At 45.6% G+C, this 19,326-nt stretch overlaps 1 protein-coding gene across 1 annotated transcript in view; it reads left to right on the top strand.

Annotated features, from left to right (window-relative positions):
• The window catches only part of CLIP2 (CAP-Gly domain containing linker protein 2), a 79,651-nt gene that overhangs the window by 3,563 nt on the left and 56,762 nt on the right, over positions 1–19,326 (top strand). The window contains exon 2 of the mRNA XM_084299962.1: positions 12,029–12,249. Within this exon, the coding sequence (XP_084156088.1) occupies positions 12,138–12,249 (112 nt within the window). The 5' untranslated portion in view covers positions 12,029–12,137. The remainder of the gene's footprint in view (positions 1–12,028; positions 12,250–19,326) is intronic.

Here is a 19,326-nt window from a genome sequence, read left to right as displayed (position 1 = left end):
TGCTAAGAGAAAACAGTGTCCAATAGAGCTGTGTTCATCTCTGCTGCTGCAGTTTTTTGAGTGATCTTGGGGAAAATCTTTTCCATCTCTGTATCAATTTGTCCCAGGTGCAAAATAGGTGGTGTAGTTCTCACCTCCTTTGAAGTCTGAATGAAAAGCTCTGTGGATGTTGGGTATTTTGAATATTTTGGACCTTGGAGCTTAGGTGCTTTTCAGCTGTGCTTCCCCACTCAGCTCCTTTAAAGATAAGACAAAAAAAAATATATATTGCTGGTGCCAGAGCTCTTGGTCAAAAGGAATGCTGTTTTCTTTTAGCGAACAACTTGTGTAGGGATACTAGGGAAGGAATTCACAAAACTTTGGGATGGCAGAAACATTGAGAGATAATTGTTCGTCTGTCTGTTCCGGGTCTTCATTGCTGGCATTCAGGATAGAGATTTGAAGGGGTGTGTGTATATTTATGTATTTCTTTGTTGTGGGCATTGAGGGAGGTTTTGCAGCCTCTGTGGACAGTCTAGCTCAGCCTGAAGTAACGTTGTAGCTGGAGCTGTGGAGTGTGCATCTTTCCCTTTTAGGTTGCTGTCATTGTCACTGCTGTTTGTACAAAGGACCTGTACCAAGGTGTTTAGTCAACGCAACCAGCACAACTTCTTTCGCAACGTGTCTGGGAGAAGGCTTCCAAGCCAGTGCACATGCTTCTGCCATAATCACCGACAGAGCCTTTCTCTGGCTGATCTGTTCTTCTTCTCTCTTTGACACGCTCATCTCCCCTTTGTTTGTTGCATCATGCTCTGAAAACTTCTGTGTCCGCCAATTAGTGCTGGAAACTCTTCAGCAATCCCCGGCAGCTGCCTGCTGAAACAAACTGCGCTTTCCCATTCCTTGCAAACCCTCCCCTTCGCGACCTGCAGGCACATCCCCTGGCTGCTTAGACAAACCTCCCTAGGAGAGGAGGCCTCTCTTGGAAGATACGGGGAGGCAGCTGCATCATTAGATGCATTTTGTGGGTTTTTTAGCCTTGTATTTGCCTGTGTGTGATACCGCCTCATTGGCTCTTGTCAGCCCCCTGCATGAAGCCTGTCCTGGTGATTAAAGCCTGCTCCTTTGCTATATTTAGCTTATAACTATTTGTTTTATAACACCGAGGTCCTTGACATGCAAACTGGAGTAGGTCAACCTGCAACCTTGAGGAAGTACTTCTATTTCTCTGGATGTGTGCTTCCCAGCTGGAAAACTTGGGATATTCTAGCTGGTGATCAATCCACCACCATTCCTAATGGAGATATAATGTTTTACAATAGGGCACAAGTATTTCCCAGCCTGGAATGATAGCACAAAAAGGCAGAAGCATGCTTCATCATGTCTTCTGCTCAAGTGAGCCTGTTTAGTCCCATGCGGTCAGTACTTCCCTGATCCAGGTGCCCAATATGGGATGGAATCGTAGTGCCTTGTGGGCTGCACTGCCTGTGCATTCCCCTTGAAGCATTATGAGAAACACCTTGACCAAGACCATGGAGGAAGAGATCTCTGAATCCCTGAGATTAAACCACCGCAATGTGGCAGTTTATTTGCTCTCTGGAGGAATATAACGTTGGGTGTTGTGAGCATCTAAATCAGGAATAAGAAGGTAGGTCTGTACTTGAGAGAAGACATGGGAAGCATGCTCTGTTTCTTGTGTTTGCAGCCTGGTGCATGTGTAACAGCCCGAAGGAGCAAAGGCCACCAGGTTGCTGGAATTAGAGCTCTTGTGTGACTGCTCCTGGCCCCTTGCAGAGAGGCTACTCGAATGTCTGCTGAAGGGGCAGGTTTGTGTGGAGTGCGCTGCTGAGACAGGAAGGTGATGTTTTGCCTTATCCAGTTCATCTTTTACATGTCTATTTGCGTAGGCTTTTACTGGGATGTAAGAAGGAGCTTTTTGAACTTGCTAAATCTGTTGCATAGGAAAAAATCTATATTTAAATGTGTATGTGTTCCAGTAAAGGGTACTGGCAATGCCTCTTGTGAGCTTAATCTCGATGCATCTGAAGCATTTTCAAGCATGTTTCTTCCCTCGGCCCCCCTTATCTCTGAATCCTCCCCCAAACACGTTGGCTCAGCAGTAGGAAGGTGTGGGAGCACTTCCAGCACGCTAACGTGGCAATGTCAGTCAGATGGGTGCTTTTGGGAGATGATACGGTTCAGGTTTGTGCAATGCTAGGATAGTTCCTGCCTTAGGGTGGCAGAAACTTCTCTATTGCCTTGCTAGAAGAGGTGACAGCTCAGTTCTTGATCTTCCTTTTTGCTTGAAACCAGACCAGTCTGCATTAGAGATGTGGTGACAGCGCTCTGCACTACAGTGTACTCAGGCTGTTGCCTGCAACCGCTCTGTGCTTGCTTGGCTAGATAAGATTATATCTTGGCCTCCTTGGAAAATCATGCTTGTGGTCTTGCTTGCATTAGAGGGGAGATGAACGACCCTTGTGGTATGTAAACAACCCATTTCTGTAAGCAGTGGAGGAGCAGCTGGAGGTGTGTGGTGGCTCTGTGGAGCTCCAAGCAGAGCGTGCGGTGCTGCAGGACCCAGGAGCTGCTCTGTCTGTCCTGCCTACCTGCATCCAGCCTGGGTGCCCCCTGTATTTCATCTCGAGACAGGTTAGATCCCATTTTAGCACTGATCCATCTAGCCAGCCCCGTTCCTTTTGGCTGCTGGCATCCATCCCTCACACACTGCTGTACATCCTATGGTGCTGCTGTGGTTCGTGTGTGTGGCTCAGTACCTGAAGACATTGAGCTGTAGGATCACCTTCTCTCTGTGTGGTATGATCTGAAGTAAGTGGCTGCCTCTGCGAGGCAAATCGCAAGGTGCAGGAGAAAGGAACCACAAGGCAGAAGGTGATAGTGTAACGTGACTGATAAGGATGCTACTTGATCCAACTTGCCAAAGTGATTATGATTTGAGGTCATTCATAGGGACACAATTTGAATAAGAGATGTGTTTCCACTTGTGTTAAGTAGTTTGTGAGCTGTCTAAACTCCTAGTGCCTTTCTGTTGGGGTTCTGGGTGGTAAAGGAGGAAACTGAGTAATGCAAACGTTATAGGTTCCTGGCCTCCCTGTCTCCACCACTGGTTTTGGGGGGAGTTGCGTAGCTGTGCTGGTGTCAGCTGTGGCACAGGGAAGCTGCAGTATTTATAGATGCTCAGGTGAAATCAACAATTAGTGCATGTGGCCGGGGGTCACCTCCTTCAGTGGGAGGCTGAGGGTGGGCTGGTGAACAAGCAGGGAGGAGGAGAAGGGTGCTGCAGGGAACTACACAGTGATGGAAAGTGGGGTGCTCAATGGCAAGCAGGATGCTTGAGTGCAAGTGGAGGAAACGGGGCTTACACGGTGCTTCAGAGGGAAAGAAGGGTTTGGCTCCTCCATAGCATCTTTGGTTTGGTGACTTCAGATCCCTCGATATGTATCAGTGGTGTAGCTCTTCTGGTTACAAGCTTGGTACTGTTGTTGTCACCCTTTGTATTTCAAGGAGCCTGCTAACCCCTCTGGCAGAAGAGAAGGGGAGCCCTGGCCGTCAGTGCTGCATGTCGTCCACCAGGCAATGCTTTGTATTTCCTTTCTGTCACACCTCCTGCTGCACCAACTTACTGTCAAGGGTCACAGTGTGGGGATGGGTTAGTTGTTCCTTCTGCTTTTGTTGCTTTGTTTGAAGGAAGGAGACTGTTAGCTTTCAGTGTGTGGCACAAACTGTCTGAGGCCTGGTGAGACATCGTCTGGGATGCAGGCTGCATTTTGGGTGCCTGTGTTTATAACAGACTGACTTCAAGTGATCCGGGTCTAGAGAAGGTGTGCTGAGATGAATGAGAAAATGGTGAGTGTCATCTCAGGACCTCTTGAAAGAGAGCTTTGCTCCTTCAAAATGGCATGCTGAGGGCCGAGAAAGCTCAAAGCCATCTCGTGGGTATTGGTTGCATTGGAAGAGTCAGTGTTGCACAAAGGGCAGAGTAGGTATTTGGGCAGAAAGTAGGCTTGAATAAATCTGGCCTACCAAAATCCAGCCAGCAGAGGCTAAAACTAACACCACAGAACTGCAGGAATGGAAGCCTTGTAAGGTAGCTTTATAACTAAAGGAAAGGGTTTGCATCAGGTGCAGGATGGACTCCTTCCCAGCCTTCATCCCTGCCTGAAGTTTCCCCACCCTGTGTAGTGACAGGGCCAATTTTTGCTTTTTGGGGCTCTTCTGGGAGGACTACCATAATAAATGTTGCACCTACAGTAGCAGTGCCCTGGGGCAGGGCTTTGCTCTTGTTCTTGCTACAACAACCAGGTCTCCTCTGCATGCCGAAGGGCATTAAATGTGTCACTGCATTAACACCATGCACTTGAGGTGTGTTTGTGGGGGAATGTGAACATCTTGGGCAGCATCAGTGGAGCACAGCAGAGTATTTGGTGGTAAGCACAGCATGTCCCAAGGGGAATGCTGTCTGTCACACCAGAAATGTTGTGCTCTGCTCCTATTTTCTCTGTTTTCTTTAAACTTGCCGATAATTTGGTCAAAACTGGTACAGCGACGCTGCCATCAGACAGGCTGTCATAACACCACGATGAAAAGGAAAACAAAATTTCAGTTTCAAAGAACTTCAGTGTGCGCAGGGAAAGAAGGAACTAGCAAGACTGGCTGCTTTCTATTTTCAGCTCTTTGTTGCACCAGCCTTTCAGTTGCACTGTACAAACCAGGGCTGGCCTGCAAAAAAATAAAACTTGCTTGCAGGTGCAGGTCATAAAAAAGGGGGAGAAATCAGGGAGGGAGAGACCTGGGCCTGGTTTTGTTTCATAATCAAAGTCCTGGGCAGAGGTTAGATTACCGAAGTGCACAAATCAAACTCTGTGTGTAAAGCCAAGTTCCTGTGAATAATAGATGAAGTGCCAGGGTGAACTTTAATGCTGCATTAAATCAAGGACTCAACAGCCAGGAAATTCCAAAAGTTCAGCTCCTTCTGCAGCTTCGCGAAGGGTGCGTGGCAGGGCTGAGTTACAGTAGGGCTCATATTTAATTGCAGAAATGGTTTCTCTGGTAGTAAAATGCCAAGCCATTATAATGGAATATGTTTATCATGTGTCATTGCCTTCCTTGCACTGTCTGCTCTTCTGGTTTTGTCTTTTTTTTCCTCCCAGACACTGCTTATGTCAGATAACAAACACTGCCTGTGCGTAGGGAACTTGGATTTTGATGAAGCCCCTTGAATTGCATGGGAACCTTTCCGCTGAGTAGAGTAGCTCCTGGATCAAATCTGAATGGGTCTGTTACCAAGTCTGTCCTTGGAGGGTAACAGTTCTGAAATCTCCATGTCTCTTCTGTTCCCCTCCCATGGGAGCTGTGCAGTTTTGGTGTCATGCCCCTGTTGATTTCTGCAGGGACACTGTCCCCTGCCTCCAGGGCTTAATGCCAGGGAGCAGAAACCCATTTAGTTCCAAGCCCTTCCCTGGGATTTTTTCCCATAAATCAGGGATAGTTTTGCTCTGCAATTAGTTCAGAATTGTTGCTATCTACAGTATCACTCTTCAGTAGGCGTTTTGCCAGTGTGGGGAGTGTGAGCTCATCAGCAAGCCCATAATTACTCCCCACTTTGTTTAGGATGCCTTCCTTCAGTGTCCTTTGTTTTCTCCCACTTTGCCTCAGGTTTTACATTGTGGTTTTTAGTTATAGAATGCAGGGGGTGCTTTTGTGCATTCTTCCTTTTAATAGTCTTTGTTTTATGCCAAAATCATTGGATGAGTCTCTCCTAATGGTTAGAACTGGTTTTAGGGCTTTAAATAAAAGGCCTCTAGGCTTTCCCTTTGCATTCTGTGCAAATTATTATAAAATCTGAGTGAGGAAGAAAACTCAGCACAGGCTTTCTTAGAGGTTAATCTTTGGGAGATGTACGGGAAACTGCATAGTGACAGCAGAGCTTTCTGGATGAGGAACCTATGTGAGTTCTTAAACTGTAAGCAGAAAAACTGATGGCTGGCAGAGGGTACTGGGATCCCTTGTTTTTTTCCTGGTATATAACTGATGGCAGTGCACTGATTTTGTTCCTGAAGTGCTCTGATTGGTTCCTCTAAGGGAGAAGGAAATGTTTTCTTGGGAGAGGAGTCCGACCTTAATTAAGAATGAGGTCTCTTATTTCCTCTATGCTTCAATTAAATGAAAGGATTTAATCCTAATCTGACATGTGCTTCAGAAATAGTTTGCTGATTGCTTGTCAGAAGAGTAACTAATCAGGAAAGTGAGAAGGGATGGGATGATTACCTTTGATCAGGTGGAGCATCTTAAGGAATTAAAAGATAAAAATTGCCCTTTCTTCTCAGCATAAGCTTTTTCCCTACTAGCAAAGCTGCACTTTGGCTTTATCAGATCATCATCTCTATGTTGACTGGATTCATTTCCTGTCCTTTTTGCAGAAGAGTGAATGGTTTAAGTCTGGCCTTTGGATTTTGCTTTCAAGGCATATTTCTCTTCTTAAATCCCCAGCCTGTCTCTGCAGCCTGGCCAGTGCTGTCAGGGTCGTGAGCCTAGGGCACCAAATCTTAGCCCACACTTGCCTGTGGCATACAGTCAGTTGGGCAGTAATGTGTCCTTGAGTAACCACTCTAGGAACTTGAGCTTTGTTACATCTCACTCTTCTCAGGGGAATGGTGTGCAGAAAAGCATGAAGACATGAAATGGATGCAACCAAAATGCTCAGAAACAAGAAATGAAATAACTTTATATAACTTAATATAAGGTACCAGTGCCTTCAGGCCAGCAGAGCTTTATTTTATAAGGTCTAATAAATGAATGCAAACTGACACAGAAAGCTTTTTGCCTTTATCTTGTGTGCTTATTGTTGGAGTGCATGAAGAGCTCCTGCAGTTATCAGCAGACCCAATCTGTCTGCAGCAGTTGGTTTTCAGGGATATGTTGGGCTCCGGATACTGTTTTCAATATTCACAGTGGCTGATGCTGAAGGTTTCTACAACCAGTAATGCTGTGATCAAACCCAGAAATGTATTGAAGGCTTTGTACTCTTTTTTGAAATACTAAGCCAGAACCTGGGCAGAAAACTAGGTCCCTTTGTTTAACTCTCCTGAATATACGTGCAAAGGATGAGTCCAAACCAGAGTGCTGTTGGACTCCGCTACGCATTGTGTGGCAGCATGTGGGATTGTTTTTCCTTCCTGTAGAGGATGGGGATTTACCCTGTAATCATAAAATACAGTTTCCATTTCTCCATATGGAGTCGCTGTTATTACATTGTCAGAGCAGCTGCGGACAGAATTCCTGGACTTTCCAATCTTTGTGTCCCTTATTAATGTAAGGGTCTCTGTAAATTCAGCCACACCACCACGTCATTTTATAGTAGCCCTGGAAATGGCTGAAACTCTTCTTGTGTTCTCTCTACTTGCAGACGTGCTCCCGTAGGTCTGCATGTGAAAACCCTGGTGTTCCTCATCCTCAGCATGCATGTGAGGAAAGCTGGCTTAGTGTTTTAAATGAGGGCACAAACAATTGCATCACAAAATATTATCTTAGATGGGAGTAGGTAAAAACAGGAAGACGTTATTGTGCAAGCCTTTTTCTGTCCAAATAGCTGTCTTTTAAGACACTGATTCAGGACTGAGCATGAGTCAAGATTGTTTTTAAGCAAAAGTGTTTTACTGCTGCTCTGCAGTGTCTTTGCCTGTCATTAACCCTCCCTGCGATGTGACAACCTTGCTTTCCTTCAGTCTGCTAACTAGGTATTTCATCTTTTTTTATGGGTTCTGGTCCTGACAAGGTGTCTGTGTGACTGACTACAAACTTAAGTTCACATGCAATAAATGAAATCTTACAAATTTAGAAAATTAGAAACCTAAATTTTGGCACTTAGGCTTTTGGCCAAATATTTAATTAAAAATCAACTCCATATTTCTCTACAAAATGTTGTAAACACTCATCTATTTGAGCAGTGCTCACCTACAGTCAGTCTGAGCTCCACGTGGGCCTGCTTTCAGAACGGAGCCCCAGTGCCTCGCCTAGGGTTTTGTGTTGGGCAAACACTTCTGGATCCATCCAGAAGGAAGCACCAGGCACAGGATGGGATTCAGGCCAACTCAGACTGGTGTCTGGAAACTTGTTCCTGTGTTTTGCAGTTGTTTCATTCAATATGGTGAGGTGAACAGATCCTTATGCTGTCATTTGCCCATGAGGGTTTCCTTTTAGAGAGTGCATTGAATCTGGGGCATGCTTTATTGGTTTCCCATCTTGAATTGGATGGTATTGCATGTGGCAAGGAGATATCCATGTGCCTCGTTGAGGGTAGGAGGGATAGATGAAGGATAGAACTCATGGACAAACTGTTGCCAAAACTGACAAAGGCTTTTGCTTCCAACCCCTGTTTTGTTATTCCTCTACCCCATTTGAGGAGTGGTTGATGTCTAAAAACTTCCAATTGCTTTTCTGTTTTTGTGTGCTGTCCTGATGCTGGCCAGTTTTGTGGAGACTTTATGTATCCAGACATATTACTTCTGGTGAAAGGTATTTTCTTGAGGCCTTTCTGTACTTAGCTGAGAGCTGTTCTCCAGTTTGAATCTGAGCCTAGGTGACTCAGATTTGGCTGTCCCCTTTTCTGATGGAAGGATGGGGAACAGAATGTTTTGGTCATTTGAAGCAGGCTTTCATATTGTGCATTCCTGGGATGTTTTTCTTGGTTGTGGGAACACACAGAGCCATTCATCCTGGTATGAAAAGATTGTAGGAAGAATCTAGCACAGATCTAGAAGATCTTTGTAGTCCGCCTCATCTTTGAAGAAGATGAAGAAAAACAGCGTAAGCTGAGCTGACGGCCCTGGAGTCTCCACAGGAACAGTTGGCTTTTTTTAACCTTGTGTCAGGAGAAAGTCCCATTTCCATGAAGTTATATTGGAATAGTAAACTTACGGCTTCTGCTGGTAATGTAAGGAATAGGGAAGAAAAGACGGCTTGTTGCTTATGTCATGTGCGGCAGTGCATTTGTGTGTGCTCAGCATCTGCTGCTGGAGGCAGATCTTTCAGGATACCGTTAACAGAGCCTGGTGGGATGCTGTGGATATAATCCAGGAGCTCAGAGCAAGTTGTAGTCTCTAATGGAGCAGGACAGTGCCCTGTGGAGGTACTGGCCTACGTCCCAGGCCTAGGATATTTCTGCAGCCTGAAAGCTGCACTGTGTGCTTGGGAACTAACGTGGGACTTGGCTGGCTGGGGGCAGCGCTGCCCTGGGTGGTGAAGATGAGCTAACAGTGTAATTTGGAAGAGCCCCATGCCCGGATTTCATGGCTTCCTGAAAATCTGCTCATATATTTATGTGTAGAAGAGTGTGTGGAGAGAACTAGGGCTGGAGAGGGAATATCTGTGCAGAGCAGTGTGTGTAGACTGGAAAATGTCCATCCTCATTTCCCTGTGTGATAGTGTGAGCGTGCAGATGTACCTCATAACCTACATACCCTGTTTCCTGGCTACAGCTACTGGAGATTGGAAGGCAACTTTTAGACATGTGAGTTAACCACATTTAACCCACATCAGACTCCTACAAACCCACACTCTGTCCGAACCGACAGGCATTGAGCATAACCAGGCCCAGGGTATTGGGTGCAATGCAGGCTGGTGCTTCAGATGCTCCTTGAATTTGGTGTGTAGCACGGAGCCCTTAGTGAGTCCAGACGTGCACTATCATGGCGATTGTATGGTGGAATAAAAAAGGCTCTCTGCTCGGAGGGTAGTGCAATTAGCAGCCTGCGGAGTTCATTTGTTTTTCAGCATCAGTCTGTTGAAAGCAAATCTGTTTGCTTAAACGTTTCTGGCAGAATTTTTCATGCCGTGGGAATGCACTTCCTCTTATTTCTCTCCCCCTTGCATAAAAATAAAATCCAGTCATCCTGAGAAGGAGCAGAACAATATCCGGTGACTTGTGTGGCCAGCTGGGATAATCAGGGACGTCAGGGATGATGATGGATGGAGGGGGAATGAACTGAATCAAGTTCCCATCTCTTCATAGAAAAGGAGTAGAATAGAGGAACAGCTAAATTCACTATCTTCCTAAAGTTTGTGTGCTACAAAACTAATGTGTTAAGGCTCTTCCTCTAAAAGGCTGCAAAAACTAAGATTTTTTTTTTATTCCTGTCTCACTTTCCTGATTAAATTTCTTCCCTACAGCTGTTCTATCCTTCCCCCCATCTATATTCCTGGCTGTGGATAAAACTAGGGGCTAGTTGAATGTGGGAGATGCAGCATCCCTAGCCTTCTTACTCCAAACACAGCACCAAACCCCATAACTGGAAGGTTATGAGGCAATGAGATGTGTAAAGCAGGGGTGAGGCTGTATTGTGAAGAGAGCAATACCTTCAGTCAGAGGTGGTGGAGGTGGGCGAGATCTCTTGGTAGAGCACATCGCCCTTCATAACGATCAGAGCTTCTCACCCCCAGGTTCTGTTACATATTTATCTCCTTATTTCATACTAAATTGAGCTGGGGACTGCAGGCAGCCTCGTGTGCAGCTCTGTGGCAGCACCTGGGCCTGGCTGGCTCAGTGGCATCTTCCTTAACACAAGCTGCTTGCTCTTGGCCGTTGTTTCTGATCTGTTTGGATCCTCTCAGCACCGAAGCAGCCCTGACTCCTGTGTAAGCTGAATATTCCCAAGTTGGTGCAGTCTGGAGGTGCCTGAAGCCACCCCAGGTTTTGAACACCCATTGTGGGGGGTGTGAGGAAGAGATGGGGCCTGATCCCTTGGGTTTTCGCACAGGGTCCCTCCCTGGTCTCTCTACTCCTGATTCTTCCCTTCTTTGTCTCTTCAAGCTGCTGCTACATGACTGTTATTGCAGAAACACTCTGGTGTCTTGGTTTTGTGAGCGCTCAGGAATAGTTTTGGAATTCTCCTTGTGGTTTCTCCTCCCCTGTGTCTGCCTGCAGCTTTCCCTGGAGCCCTGCCAGCCCCCTCGCTCAGACCCGGCCTGCCCTGAAGTCCTTACTCATGCCTTAATCACTTCCTGGCCCTGCTATTGCAAACCCCCCTCACAGCATCTGCAAGTCCTTGCTACGTCAGCAATGTCTCAGAAGCTGCATGCATGGGTCTGCCTCCTTCCTTGGCCTAGGCAGCAGGCCTGGGTGTCCCCTGCCTTCGGGCTGCTCCCTGTGCTCTCTCCTTGCAATTCCCTCTGCTTTTGCTGCTGCCCCAGCTCCCTTTTCTGTGCCGCCTTCTTCTGTCCATGTTTCAGCCTGCTTAGTCAGGGAACCTGAACTTCCTTTTTGCTGATAGTTTCAATTTTGTGATTGTTTTTCTTTATCCTTTTTAGGAATGTGTTTTTTCATTTTTCAGTAGCCTAGTCATTTCCTTTATTTTTATTATTTTTTTTCCTTTTTTTCATCACCCAACTTTTTGCTTGAGGAGTTGTGTGCTTATTAATGCTATGTGCATTTTGAGGTCTTATTCCATTTGCTTACTGGGAAGGGAATGGCAGAGGGAAATGCTTGTTTTTTAAGTCCTTACTTTCTGTAACAAGGTTTTAGGTTTATCCTTAAAGGAGCTGAAAGCCCAGTCATGAACACTAGCCTCTTCCCTTTTCCTCCTATCAGTTTGGGAAGGCTGCCCTGAAGTTCTGTGAAAATGGGGACCATGCAACAAAGGTCTAGTGTCAAGGAGTTGTAAGGTGCCTTTGGAGGCTCTTATGCTGCTTTGACAGAGCAGCAGAACTAGGTCTTGGCTAATGGATGAGACTCTGAAATCTAAACCAAGTCAACAATTTTAGTTGCTTGAATCTGAAGCAGAATTTAAATACTTGTGGTTCTGTGAGGTTTCTGCTTTGATCTGTGTCTCCAGGGTTAAAGTGGGACAACAAGGTTAAAGAAAAGAACGCAATGTTAAAGTGAGACAAAAGAAGTTATCACCCTTTGGATTAAAAAAAATCAGCCTACTTGCCTGATTCTCACAGGGATGTGACCAGAGCTGCGCAGTTTTCTGGAAGCCTGTTTGATACCCTCCCACACATTCTCTGATTTCTTTATTCTCTTTTCCCACAGGTCTGTGACGATGGAAGAGAAGGTCCATCATCGAGAAGCCTGAACGGTGACACCAGGACAGCATTTGAAACCCTGGAGATACTAGTCTGACATACAAGAGGCAGCAAATATGTTGAAGCCAAGTGGACTTAAAATCCCCGGCAGGGCAGGGAAACACTCCAGCCCCGTGGGACGAGCATCGGGGACGACTGCAGCTGCTGTCACCACTGGTTCAAAAGAAGGTAAGGACTCAATCCAGCTGGGCATGAGCTGACCCAGGTTATGACCAGCTTTAAAGGCAAAGGCCCAGTGGTACTAGTGTTCAATAGGATGTGAAATTCCTCGTTTTGTAAGATCTTGAGCATGGATCAAATCAATGGCCTGTCTCTCCCACTTCATGTGCAAAATGGGCAAGTTGTAGAGTGGGTGAGATGGATGGATCCTCTGGTGTTCAGAGCTGACAGGTATTGCCTCCTGTCTTGCTTGTTTGTATATGTGTGATTGCTCTGTGATTGGACCAGAAGCACGAGATTACTAAGATGCATAGCCCCCAGCCCAAGTTTGGGCAGATTTAGCTGACAATGGTTTTTAGCCACTCACAAGATGTTGTGCTGTGGCATGCTCTCCATACAACTGCAGGACATTCAGAGAGGGCACTGTGTATGCGTGCCTTTACATCCATTAACGAGGAGCTGGTAATAATTAAACAAACAGGAACCTCACTCTTGACCTTCTTAGACACTGTCCTGTAATGATTGCTTCTGGCCTGTGACGATGCATGAATGAGAACCAGACAATTAAGGTAACTTGTTCTGTGCTAATTATCTCAAATTAGTGCCTTTGTTTCAACAGAATCATTTGAAGCACCAGGGTGTGGATAATGATTTACCTAGACATGCATACACGTGCTTCACTATCCACTGATCTATATGTAGTGTATGCATAAGCTATACAGACTGCCATTATGCAGCACAGCTAACTTCAAAAGAGTTTGTAGTATATCTTGTGTAGCACTTCTGGTTTCTTTGACTGCTGGGTTGTTTTTTTTATTAGGTACATTTTAGAAAACATTCAATGTGCAAGTTTTGTGTGTAAGGACTTCAATTTCAATTGGGATTGTCTTTCCTTTTAGTCCTGGGGGTAGAACATCAGGAGGAGGTACTTGTATGTTTGGTATATTACACTGGAAACTTTTTCCTTTTGAGGAAGTTGCTGGCATCTGTGTGAGATTTATCATGCTCTTGTCCCACAACAATCCAGACCACTGCCCACATCCATGGTAATTTTGCTGTTTGCATCAATCCCAAAAATACATAGGACTTGGCAGAAGCAGAAAAGCTTTTGTTATATGGGATAATACTGGACTATTTGCTTTGGTATGCTATGACAAATTAGTCTGTGATAATGATATCGCAAAAGTGAGGGTCACCACACAGTGCTGTGTCTTTTAAGTAATGCAGACGTATAAGTTATTCAAACAACAACAACAAGAAAATACCCCACCTCTATTAATTTTCTTTTGTGCTGGGACACGTGCTTGTCCCACAAACACCCTCCATTGAGAGCTCTGCTTCAGGCACGACCTCTGCAGAGGACTTCCATGCAAAGATCCTGCTCACTGCTGAGCAACCTTGGCTGTGGTTTGTTATTACATGTCAGGGGCTCTGCTTTGCTCATGGATTTCTTCAGCTGAGCTTCCTCTTCTTTCAGTGACAGATAAGGGTATACGTCACCTCCTATTCTGTCTAGCAAACTACGTGGTTTTTTGTTTATTTTAAACTTGTTTTAGCAGGTACTGCAAAGTGTTGATTGAGGGGCCAGTCACCACATGAGATCATGGGTTGAATTCCAGATCCTGTTGCGTAATACAGTGTTGTAAGGAGTGGAACATCACCATTTTTCTCAGCTGGGGACTTGGTCCTGGTGGTTTTTACATTAGAGTTATTTCTTAATTTAGCATCCAAATCAAAGATAATAAAAGCTCCTTATCTCTGTTTGCTAGGGGCAAGCTCAAACTGCCAATGGAAATTTTTAGGATAAGGCTTATCTGCTTATTCTGAAGTTGTTTCCCAGATCCATTCCTGTATTTTTCCCTTTCTTCCCCTCTTAGAACCTAGCTGTGATTGAGAAATAAACTGACTATTTAGCTACCACTAGTGAATCTCTCAAGGCGCTTCAAGCCGAATTTATAATTTCACGTGCATTGTGGAGTTAACTTCAGAAAAGCTGAAGGAACAGATCCCAGGCCTGTCTCCCCATTCTGAGGCTTTGCACAGAGGCATCCCAGTGAACACAGCGCGTGTGTTGCAGTAAGAGTTGTCACAGAGAGCAGCACTGGGGTGTGATGAGCTGTTAAGCTGAATGCAGCGCTTGTTTGCTGCAGCTTCTTTGTGCCTTGTTCAGCTACACCCCTCCATCAGCATGATAGATGTTCAGCAAAGCCAGCCGAGTGCAGGCAAAATCCAGACCTAAACCATTTGACCTTAGCCCGAGATTTCTTAATATATGTATAATATTCCTGGAAAAATGGGTGTATGGTAAAAGAAGTTTCAGGAAGGAGGGTGTGGTGGTGGTCTGTAGCTCCTGAGACGCCTGCACTGCTAGTGCTGTTGGAGTGGTGGTTGGTCCTGTGCCTTGGGATGGTGCACGGGGGCTTTGCAGGAGCTGCTGAGCTGCTGAAAGTCACTGCATGGAGCCATTCCCACCTGGAAGGTGAGAACAGAGCAGGGTGGGGCTGTTAACCTAGTGGGTGCTGTGACAGGGCTTGTAGCATCACCCTGGTGTCACCCTAGCATCATCTTCTGGCTTCTGTATCCTTCTAAGAGCTCCTGCTGTGTGTGTGCCTGGCCTATAACCACTCTTCCTCCTGTAAATCTCTCCGAAGGCCTGGCCAGTCCCTTGCTGCTTCCTGCTCTTCTCCTTTCCAACAAAAATCTAAAGTGATGAGAGAAGGGTACACCCCAAAACCTCGTTGGTTTGTCTTTTTGCTTCTCTTTGAGGGTGGCTGCACCTATGCTGGCTGCGGGGCCCAGCCACAGCACAGACAGTAACAGGAATCAGCTTTTGGGGGGGGGGGGGGGGGAACCCTAAGAGAAAAATATTATTTATTTTTTCCTGTTAAAATGACCTTTTTCTATTAGAGCCACGTGTCCTCATCACTGAAATCCTAACCGTCACAGGCACTGACATAAACTTCAAGGATAGCTGCAGCCAAAGAATCTGGTGGTAGATGGCCCGGAAGATTGGTTTTCATTACCCTTCCTGGGATTAATCAGGTCTGGGCCACAATGAGACGATGGAGCTCTGCCCCGTCCTCACTGTTGTTTTGCTGGCCTGCAAATATTCAAAACATATTTGAACGCAAATTCCAGGAAGATGAGTTTCATCGGTGCGTGATGCCCTATTCTGGGAAATTAAACTTTAATGTAACAGAAAAGAAGCTCAAACTGTTCAAGACTTAGCTGTGATAAAACAATTTCATGTTTTCTTTGCAGGTTTGTGATATATACTTGCCTGAGTTCTTTGTCTTTTTCAGCCACAGCTGCCAACTTCAGATATTTCTGTGAGAAGTGCGAGTGCTGGTAGCTTTAGGTAGCTTTGCATTACGGGTGGCAGCCTTTTGGCCTCTCAGTGCCTCGCTGCAGTTAATTCATGGCAGTGATAAGCCAGCATCCTCAGGAGGAGGTAACTGCCAGCCTGAGGGCTGCTATATCTGGAGATCTGCAGTCAGCACCCAGTGCTTTCCCTGATGCCACAGCACTGGGGCCTTTTTAACACACAGGGGGGGCAACGGCAGAGATGGGGAGGCTGAAAATAATTCTGTGTTTTAATGAGAATGGTGACAAGGGCTCTTTCTGCTTTACCTCCCTGTTTTGTCACCACCCATGAACGTGTCCTCGTGATATACTGGGTGGCTGCTGGATGGGAGGGTCCCCTGAAGGCACAGACTGTACATCGGGTCTTTGAACGCTGCATGAAGGAAGGGGGCTGTCAGGGTTTGCCTGATGCCAGAGGCTGGCAAACTCCAGAGGGTACTGGATTTTTCTGAACTCGTGTTGGCTCTCCGTTTACCTGCTTTTTGCCAGAAATGCATGCCAAAAGGGACTTTTCCGTGTTCTTAAGTGTTTGGTAGACCAACTGAGTAAAGCAGCTTGAAGTAGGTATGCAGTGTGTTTTGGATTATAAATACAGAGCTGCAATGTTGCTCCACTTGACTTGATACCTTGTGGAAAGAAGTCTCCAAAACTTGAAATACAGTTGCAAAGGAAAACATAGAGCTATCAAAGTGTAGAATTGAAATGCAACAGTGTACAGGCAGCTGGCTCCCAGCATCTCCTGCTTGTTGAAACATAGGGCTGCCTCAGAAAGACCACATGCCGTGGTTGCCTTCCAGATGAAAAGATGTTCACTCCTCAACTGTATCTGAGAGTTGTCAGAAAGCTGTTAGAGGCAAGTGAATATTGGAAAGCTTCACCTCTTGTTACTTCTACCTTTCCATAAGCTGATAAGCCTTGTCTGCAGAAGCACTGTGTGTTTCTTTTATTCTTACTGGGGAATACACGAAGGTGCTTTGATTTCTTCTTTCTCTTTCCCCTAGTGCTCTGTTCATATTCTGTAGAAAGTCAAGAGCCTCTCATCCATCTCTTGTCTCTCTTCCTTTTCCAGGCAGTGGAGATGTACCTTGTTAAACCCTTCCATGGCAACTCACATCTGAAGTAAAAAAAAAAATATATATAATATATATATGTGTGTGTGTGTATATATATATATGTATGTATGTATGTATAGTCATAGCACGTGAGGAAAAATTGGTTGTGTATTTGAGTTTTGTCCTGGAAACTATTGTTCAGAATCCCCAGTTTCTTATCAGCTCACGGCTTGTCTCTTAGAGCTTTCTCAGTGTGGAAATTGTCTCCTACCTGACCTGGCACTCTCAAGCTCCCACAAGGTCTGAGGGCTTTTTGTGGTGCTATTTTGTGTTGCGTGTGCTGGCTGGTTGTAGGTGTGAGCATTTCTTATTTGTTTATTTTGGTGCAAGGTAGAGCTGAATGGGCATTTCCACTGGAAGTCAGTGGGAGAGAAGCACCTGGCACGGATTGCTGGAAAACATTGGGTTGAAGGAGCTGTGGCCATGCTGACTGTCCCCCTCCCTTTCCCTTCTGTAAGGCTGGAACAATGGAAAAAATAAGTTCTGCTGCTTTGTGGTGACTATTTTCCTTAAAACCAGACTGAAAATTCATCTCTAGCTGCCTCAGGAGAAGGTTTCCCACAAATGCATTGGCTTCTTTCCCATGCTTCAGCCAAACTGAGTTACTACCCTCAGCCCTGTGTGCACGAGGAGTTTCTGTGCAAATCTTCACACCTTTGGGGGTCACTGTGAAGGGCTCAACACAGCGTTTGGATTTCTCGTTTCTTAAAAAGCTCATATATCTTCCCCCCCCCTCCTGGAAAAGTCTGCTTTTGCCTGGAGATGTGAAGTGGAGAGAGAGAAGGAGCTGTGATGAATGGGTCCCCTCAGCCCTCCCAGCTGGTGGAGCAGGTGAAGCTGCTGGGAAGGGAAGTGTTCACATTTCAGCACGTTTTTCTCTGCTCAAAGCAGCTCTGGAGTAACTTAGAGAAGAAAGTCTTTCCTTTTTATGCTGCATTAACCCATCAGCTGGTTCTGGCATTCAGCTTGCAAAGCTTTTTAACGTTCTTAAATCTCTTCCTTAATTAAAGAATGTTGGCAAAAAGGTAGGGGGTGGGGAAAAAATATATATACACAGCCAGAGCTGGGCAGCACTGGGACTTCTCTGCTAGAGGCAGAAAAACCCAAACCTGTTCCGTTTTCTGCAACATTTCAATGCATCCAGTCTGAACCCAGTCTAGATTCTGAATTTTGCAGATTAATCCCATCTTTGTGAATGGGCAGATGCAAATATCTATGACCCAAATATCATATTTGGGCATGTCTGTGGGTGTCAAAACTGCTTTTCAGTATTATTGCTTACAAACTGTATTGTGATGGTTAAATTCGACGGAATTACCGTTACTTCTGATGAGAAACAAATGCTCAGCACTGTTAGTATTTGCTGGTTTAACATCCTCTTCGTAAACGCTTTATGATGCTGTTCACTAAAAATCAAAGCAAAGCAGGCTGCAGCACTGTTAAAGAGCACTGGACGACTGGCTCAGCATGCTAGTTACACTAAATAAGTTGCAGTGAGGGGTCTGGAAGCCTGAGCTGTGCTGGTTATTGGGGCAGTCATGGCTCATGGTGTTGGCTCAGCCACGTGCCCATGAGCCACAGCTCGTGGCTTCTCCTTCCAAATCGGCCGGGGCTGGATACGTCCTGCTGTAGTCGCTGCTGTGCTGAGATGAGCTTTGCTTCATCCGGGCAGGAGCTGGGATGGGTTTGCTGATGAAGTTGCTGGATGCAGTTGTAGAGCTCGCTTTAGGTGGGGCTTGTGATCAGAGGTTTTGGGGTATATTTAGAGCTGACACCACAACCTGAATGTGATCCATCATGCCCCACATCGCAGAAGGTGAGGAGGCCAACAGAAAGGGATGCACAGCTAGGACTCTGTGGGCTCCATCCCACCTCCCTCTTTGCAAATAAGAGGGTTCCTATGAAAACCAGATGGCAACTTTTTTTTAATCAGGGTTGGATCATGCTTTGAGGCTTCTGGGAGAGGGGTGAAAAGTTCTTTTTGTCTTCTGATTTGTTTTGTAGAGGTGCAGCTGTATTCTGGGGACTGCTAGTTTCAGAGACTCAGCAATTCTATATGGAAATGTTTCTTTGCATACATCTAGACCCCATCATCTTTAACAAGCTATACCCGCATGAATTCCTCCAAAGGAGTGTAAATCTCATCACCACCTTAGCTCCTCTGTAGGATTCGTGCCTTGCTGCCACCTTCCCCAGTGGGAAATCTTAGCTGAATGTTTTTATTCATCTGCAGCAGGATTAATAGCAACATCTTGGTAAATTGACTTGGAAATCAGTTGTTTGCCCCCTCAAGTTTCTCAGGCTTTTGTTGGAGTAAATTGTCTGCAGGCATAGCAATAAGAAGTCATTTCTATTGCCTCAAGGTTTATTTTGCAATAAAACAGAAAGGGAAGGTGTCCTTGAATGAGGAATTCACACCTAGGTAATAAGAGGAAGCTTGGACAGGTTATTCTTAGGTAATTGCTGATGGTTTGGCACTGCTTCAGTGTAGGCTTTTTTTTATTAAGCTGCGAGGAAGGGTGCTGGGGCTGCCTGCCTTTGTACCGATCCATTAATTCTCACTCTCAAATAAATATGAAAGACACTAAACTACTGTTTTGTCTGAAACAAA

This window comes from Netta rufina (assembly GCF_964035555.1).
Source record: "Netta rufina genome assembly, chromosome: 21".
Lineage (NCBI taxonomy): Eukaryota > Metazoa > Chordata > Aves > Anseriformes > Anatidae > Netta > Netta rufina.
The sequence above is the reverse complement of the archived record's forward strand: the minus strand, read 5'-3'. Positions and strand labels throughout refer to the sequence as shown.